We start from the raw sequence: 7,399 nt of genomic DNA on the forward strand, positions 1-7,399 counted from the left end.
TTGAATTATCTAAAATCTATTTCCACTCTCCCCATATGTAAACATAAACCAAGACAATACTAAAACATTAATTTTTTGACATTCTTCAAAATTAGTTTGTAACACTGTGATATAGTGAGTTAACAGAGTAAGCTAAATTTAGAGAACATAAGCCATTAATAAAGATCAAATGAAGATCCAAATCCAAAATCCATGAAGAACCCATAATTTTCACTATCTCCATTGCCAGACCACGACGTGTAATCGTTCTCCAAATCAAGAGAATATGGAACTGAAACGCTCGAAACCTCTCGAGGTGATGAAACAATGTAATTGTTGCTCACATTCGTTCCGAATTCGGGCTCTTCCATGAATTCTTGCAAAGGAAAGTGAATTGGGTCTGAACCCAGTCTTTGAGATTCTATATTTTGTTCGAAAACAACATTTTTCGACAATGGGTACGTTGAGAACCCATGATTATCAATTTCGGGTTTAGTTAGCAAAGAAGAAGAACTGAGCTGAAGATGGTCTTTAGCAGTGACGTTCTTGTTGCTTCCACCTAATAATTTCTTCTTCAATTTTGTGTTCCAGTGATTCTTCACATCATTGTCTGTTCTTCCTGGAAGTTGGGAAGCTATGACCGACCACCTAACCAAGACCCAAAATTTTGAAAATTAAAAAAAAAAAAATTTAATTTAAAAAAGAAAATCAATAAAAATATATTTATAAATGAGAAATTATATATATATATATATATATATATGTGGGGAATGCTACCCTACTGGACGGGACTTTAGCATTCTCCATCACATTTTTTTTTTCTGATAATACTCCTGTCTATGTCTATTTTGTCTTTTAATGAAAAAATTAGGGTATGTTAGTCTTTTACATAATATATACATTTAAAATGAAATTTACTTGCCTGCTTCCTATTGTTTTGTAGAGAGTGCAAATAATATTATCTTCTTCTTCAGTAAAACCTCCATGTTTGATGTCTGGTCTAAGATAATTAAGCCATCTTAATCGGCAGCTCTTCCCGCATCGATTAAGGCCTGAAAATGTAAAATTTTGATCAATTTAAGTTGGAGAAGAACACAAATTTAAGAAGAAAAAACAGTTAACTATTGTATCTTTAAAAAAAAAATGAAACAATAATATAAAGTACCACATTTTGATGTTAAAACTATGTAATTGCTAATTAGAATTACATCAAATATACAAATTCTTAATCTTTAAATGTATATATGAGAACAAATAGTATCAAATTGGATTTAAAAAAAAAAAAAAACCAATTTTATAGTATATTGGAGTGAAAAAATGTGGAAAGCAGAGGATTGGTAGTTGATAAATTGATTAAAAACATTGTTAGAGTAAAAGCATACTATTGCCAAACACATGCAAATTGAGAATTTAAGAGACATTTTGTTACCTAAAACACTAGTTTTTTATTTTTTATTTCAGCTTAAAAGTGTAGAAAGTGTGGACTTGGGTATTTTGGAGAAGTTGGTCCATCGCTATTGTGCCCTCCACAGTGAAAAATATAGAAAATTAGGAGATGGGTATTAAAGAAAATTAACCCCAACTCCCTTAAAATAAAAATAAAAAATTCATGAATCTACAGTGTAAAAAACATTTAAATCAGAAATGAGTATTTCAAAAAACAGATTAAAACATGGAAAAAAATAAAAATATATATAAATTGGAGAAATGGGTATTAAGGATATCACATCTTTCATGAAGTTTTAAAACAGATATATTTATATAAAAAAAAAGGATTTATAAACAATTAAGTATCTACTTTCTTGCTCTTTTAAGTAAAATAAAAAAGAGAAATTGATGTTAGAGAAAATGACTAAAAAGGTAAAACAAACCCATGATTCTATGGATCATAAAGTGAGAAGAAAGATGAGATTGATCACTTAAAAGATTAAAAAACATAAAAGAAAAAACATGGTGAGACCTGCTTTGTGGGGTAAAGAAATCCAATTTCCACTAGTGCCATGTTTCTGGATGTAGTTCTTGAGAGCTGTGTCTTCATCAGGGGACCATGGCCCTCTTTTCACGTTAGATTTGTCGCAACAAGGCGCTCTCCCCATCACCAACCACTCACTCACTCAAAACCAAACCAAAACAAACCAAATTTGGAGACAAAATGCTCTTTTTGTTGGTTTTAATTTTTTTTATGTTAAGTGAAGCAAAGTAATTGTAATGGGCTTTGGTTACAGTTTTAAAGAGAGAGAGTGAGAGAGAGAGAGCATGGCACATATGACCCTTTCTTCTATAAGATTAATCTAGATTTAATGCTCAAGGTTTTGATGAAATTTTGAGAAACCCCTGTGTTTTCAACCTGATGACTTACCCCTTGACTTTGATCTTCTCTAAGGGACTAGTGAAATGACATGAATGCCCTTATATTCAACCTCAAGTTGAATAAATAAAAAATCAATTATCTTCAAACTCTAAGCCTTTTGGAGAGGAAAAAAATTTAGAAGTTTACAGTTTTAATTAAGAATACTAATTTTTGGACGCCCCCCTCTGACAACCACCCCATCTTAGAACCATAGATCATTTACCTCAAGATACACAGAATCATAGATCTTCTTCTGATGTATCCCGAGGCAAATGATCTACAGTTCTATGATAGGGCCATATGTCAGATGAGGGCATCAGATTATCATGACTCTTTAATTAATGGGAAGTGTTTGAAGGCCTTAAAGATAGCCAAACATTTTTCAAAATTTGGGTTAGAAGTTTCGGAATGGGATAATTTTTTGTGAGGATGATCTCTATGGTGAGAATATCATCCTTTTAATAAATCAACCTATTCTAAAACTTCTAACCCCATCAAAAGTGATTTACAAATATTGACGGTCCATGATTCTTCAACTTGTAAATTGGGGTTAAAGTTTTAGAATGGGCTGATTTTTTGTGAGGATGATCTCTTCACCATAGAGATCATCCTCACAAAACATTATCTCATTCCTAAGCCTTTAACCCATATTTTGAAAAATGTTTGACACAATGTTTGGCTCTCTTTAAGGCCTCTGAACACTTCCCTTAATTAATAGTCTCCTATTGAAATAAGGTTGCAACTCTGGTGGGTTGGGCATTAACCCACACCCAACTCACACTTGACAAAAACAAAATTTTCAAGCCAAGCCCAATCAAAATCGAGTTAGCTCATTCATCATTAATGTTTGATAATCTAATGATAATAATGATTTATATTAAAACAAATGATTTGTCAAAAACAAATATAAGATTCACAACTATTTGCCCTAAAAATATATTTCAAAGTAAAGCATAATATGGGTCGGATATGAGTATTGTAGACATTCCAATTTGAACGTACCACACTCGAAAATGGCTCAAAAGGACAAATTTTGATCAAAAAATCATCAACGAGCCTAAGGGCCCAAAATCTATAAAATTTGACATTTTTTTCAAATCAAAGGCCCTAAGATTCTCAATAGTTCTATGGATCCATAATAAAATTTACCTAATGTTTGAACTCTCTATCAAACTTCAACTCTCTCTCTCTCAACCTCCTTAAAATGATCTTAAACCCCGACTCAATTCTCCAAAAGTTTAACAAAAATATATCATCAATAACAATTCTACTAAGAAGTCAAGGAAAAGAATAAAAAGGAAGAATACAAATTTCAAGGTAGGGTGTAATAGGACCAAGTATATCTAGATAATACATATATTCAAATTTGACTCGGATCTTATTTGTTAAAATTATATCCGAACCATATTACTTTTACTAAATCAGGATCCAACCAATGACTTGATTTAGGTCAGATAATTTTAGACCATTCAGTTTTTGTTGTTATTGTTGTTATATTTCTTTTCTAGTTGTTATATTATTATAATTCATTTATTTTATAAGAATTCATGTTATATTAAAGTAGTATATAAAATATATTTTGAATAACATAAAAATATAATTTTCAAAGCTATATATAATTCAAATCAAATAGTAATAATGATGAATTTGTATTTGGCTCAGGTCAAGGGACATCAACCCTAATCCTACTCATATTTTTATTTAGATCTACTCCAATGAGCACATCGGCTAAATTCGGATTCAGAACACTCAGATTTTGGATAAAATCCGACCCATTTATGCCTTATTTCAAAGTTCACATTCATAAAATTATAAGCAAGGTTGAGTTGAGACGTGGTTGATCCAAAATCACAGTAGGTTATTAATTCAAATTCTTTTTGACACCCAAATCTTCAAGCCATACCCTATGTTATCCGATTTCAAATCTGATTCGATCCAATAACAACCCTAAGAGGAATCACAGCTGTCCATCAAATTAAATTTAATTCCATATTAATAAAGGGAATCTAAAAACCCCAACTATAACAAAATAATCTTGTAGAGTAGAGTCACAAAGACTATGTAACAAGGAGTTTGCCCATCATTTGCAAATCTAAAAATCTTTCTCCCCAAACCCTTTGTAGTCATTTTAATTTCTTCAAAGTCTCAACCTCTATGATGAACATTTTAATCTATTTGAGCTTGCCTTCAACATCTCGCTCAAAACCTTTGTTTCTTTCTACCCAAAAATCCATTGCCTTTAACTTATTCATCAAAAATTATGTCTTGTTCTTGACGTTTGCGGTTGAAATCGATAGAATCTAGAGATTGGATTTTTGCTAAAGTTCAAAAATGAGGGCATATAAGTCATTTTACACTGGTCCCTTTTGAAAATTGTGGTCAAAGGAAATATCATAGTTTGAAAACGAGAACTTTGGCAATTGGAGGAGACCCCAAATAAAATTACCATTACACAATCCCCGCTAAAGTTGAGCAAAAGTCCTTCCAAATAATTTTCTGAAATCAATTTTATTGTTACTTGGTCGGTAAATGATTTGCATTGCAAAAAATTTGCAAATTGATAATTTCCTTACAAATTTCGACAAATGATTTGCCATACAAAAAGTGTGCAAATTATTCGAGTCAAACATATTAATATCAAAATATCCCTTATTAAAGAAATTAATCAAATTACAAAAATATCACTAGTAAATATTAAAGAAATATGCACATAAATTACTAAAATACATCTCATCAATGATAATTAAATTTTTCTATAATATTTTATTAAGTAGGACTTAAATGGTCTGTATTCTTTACTAGAGGAATATTCGGTACATATTCTCAATAAAGAGTCCTTCATAGTCATTGTCCCTTTTTTTAGGTTATTTAACGACACTTAAACTTGGGAAATTTTAAAGCACCCCTTCAAGTTTTTGTGTAAATTAGAGATACTTCCTATGTTCTCAAACTAATGACATACCCCTAGACAACAATCATGCATGAGATACTAACATAAAATAATTGTCCCCCCCCCCCAAAAAAAAAAAATAATACCACCCCAAAGATCCATTATCTTCTAGGTAAGTTTGAATATTCAATCTCTTTAATTCAACCACAAAACCTCAAAAGCAAGATAAGTTGTTTGGAGGCTTATAGGACTTTGAGAAGAAAAGTCAGGTATTTTTTCAAGATGTTGAAGACAAACTTGAAGAGCTTCAGTAAGTTATAAAAAAGGGTAAAATATATTTTGACCCCTTATGATATAGTATAATTTCATGTTGACCCCCTGGCGTTTTGACAATTGCACTTACCTCTGCTATAAGTGACCAAGCTGACTCAGGTGCTGTTTGTTAAACTGAAAAAAATAAGTGTTGAATAGCATTAAGCGCTGAAACTTATAAGCGCTGAATTTAAGTGCTGAAAAAGTTGTTTGTTTAGATGTTGAATCATGTTTGTTACACATTGCTGAAACTGATAAATTGTCTTTGTTACCCTTACAATCATATTATACATTGTTTACATGTTTCAAATACTTATTTATTATCAAACACAATAAATTATATTATTTTTTATAAAATTAAAATACAATTTATTTTTAAATAATAAATAATACTCAAATAATCTTCAATTTATAAATAATAATTTCTATTTATAAAAACCCACAAATTTCAAATTAAAAATAATAATGTCATACAAGTCACCAAAATTTGAAATCAACTTTAAAAGAACTTAATTTTGGATGAATAATTTTCGATGGAAATGAAGGATGTGTAATTATAAAAGCACCCTATGAATTAATAAGGACATCCCACACTATAGCCATTTTTTGTTTTGTTTTATATGGGTTAAAGTTTTTGGAATGAGCAAATTTTTAGTGAGGATGGTCTATATGGTCTAGAGATCATCATCACCAAAAATCAGTCTATTTTGAAACTTCTAACTCGTTAAAAATAGTTTTCAAAAAAAAAAAGGGATAATTTACAGTTCTTGAACTTGTTTTGATAGGGTTAGAAGTTTCAAGATGTGCTGATTTTTTGTGAGGATGATCTCCTCATTGTAGAGATCATCCTCACCAAAAATCAACTCATTCCAAAACTTTTAACCCATACAAGACAAAATAATTTAGCTATGGTGTGGGTTTATTAATTTGTGGGGTGTTTATATACTTATCCATGGGATATAAGAGGTAATATCCTTTTAAGAATAAGGGCATACTTGTCCATGCTCAAAAAAACAAAGGGCATACTTGTCCGTGTTGAAAAAAGCGAAGTGCTTACCGCTTCAGCACTTTTTTTCAGCATCAAAATAGTGCTGAATTTTTTTCACTTATTTTCAGCAATAAGCACAAGTAAACAAATACGCTATTTTGACAAAAGTGCTGAATTTAATTTTTTTCAGCAATAAGCACTGAAAAATAGCGCAAACAAACACCACCTCACTTAGCCCTTTCTCTCTATTTTTCGATTTGAATTTTTTTTTTTTTTGCAATAAGAAAAATACAAAATGTGCGGGTTAAAATGGTAAATTTAAAAATTAACACAATCAATGATAAGGGAGGTAAGTGAAATTATCAAAAGGCTAAGGGATTGACATGAAATTATATCAAATCATAAGGGGTCAAAATGTAACATACCCTTAAAAAAGTTATTTTATGTATCGAAAATGACTGATTTTGGAGGAAAATAAGGGATATCTGGTTGAATATGATGAGGCTGTTTTGATTATCTTTTGTTGACCACGCACGCAAAAGTTAGGGTATATAACATAGTTTTAAAACTCGGTTTCGCGACTGGTCTACTGGTCTAGGCCTGATATCGAGTCGTCTCAGACGATACGTTTGAGACGTCTTGTGAGACAAATCAAAAAAATAAACGTGAGTCCTAAATCTCGGTCAAAAAATGATTTTGTGCGTTAATCTTGTTCAGCTCCGATACCAAGTTAACTCGGACGACACGTCTTGATCTCAGACGAGTTTAAAAACCAAGGTATATAATCGCTTTGAAGGCATAGGGATTAACTTCTTTAATTACAAGAAAATTTAAAATAATAGAGGGTTTTTTATTTTTATTTTTTTGGTGTGGTGTAGTT

At 30.9% G+C, this 7,399-nt stretch overlaps 1 protein-coding gene across 1 annotated transcript; it reads right to left on the reverse strand.

Moving 5' to 3' along the window:
* Positions 1 to 2,229, reverse strand: LOC147388677 (transcription factor RAX3-like). Its single transcript, XM_086419035.1, has 3 exons — positions 1,940 to 2,229; positions 902 to 1,031; positions 1 to 627 (listed from the first exon to the last, which is right to left on the reverse strand). Exons 1-3 carry the CDS (start codon positions 2,073 to 2,075, stop codon positions 156 to 158), a joined length of 738 nt encoding a protein of 245 aa, XP_086275161.1. The 5' UTR covers positions 2,076 to 2,229; the 3' UTR covers positions 1 to 155.
* Between the last annotated feature and the right edge of the window lie 5,170 nt (positions 2,230 to 7,399).

This window comes from Akebia trifoliata, chromosome 12 (genome assembly GCF_017979445.1).
Source record: "Akebia trifoliata isolate Shusen 1 chromosome 12, ASM1797944v1, whole genome shotgun sequence".
NCBI lineage: Eukaryota > Viridiplantae > Streptophyta > Magnoliopsida > Ranunculales > Lardizabalaceae > Akebia > Akebia trifoliata.

Excerpts from the sequence above, each read along its gene's own strand:
- LOC147388677 (XM_086419035.1), bottom strand. The coding sequence starts at position 2,075 with ATGGGGAGAGCGCCTTGTTGCGACAAATCTAACGTGAAAAGAGGGCCA. Across the intron at positions 1,032-1,939 it reads TTCTTTACCCCACAAAGCAG|GCCTTAATCGATGCGGGAAG; the intron begins GTCTCACCATGT and ends TTACATTTTCAG. Across the intron at positions 628-901 it reads TACAAAACAATAGGAAGCAG|GTGGTCGGTCATAGCTTCCC; the intron begins GCAAGTAAATTT and ends GGTCTTGGTTAG.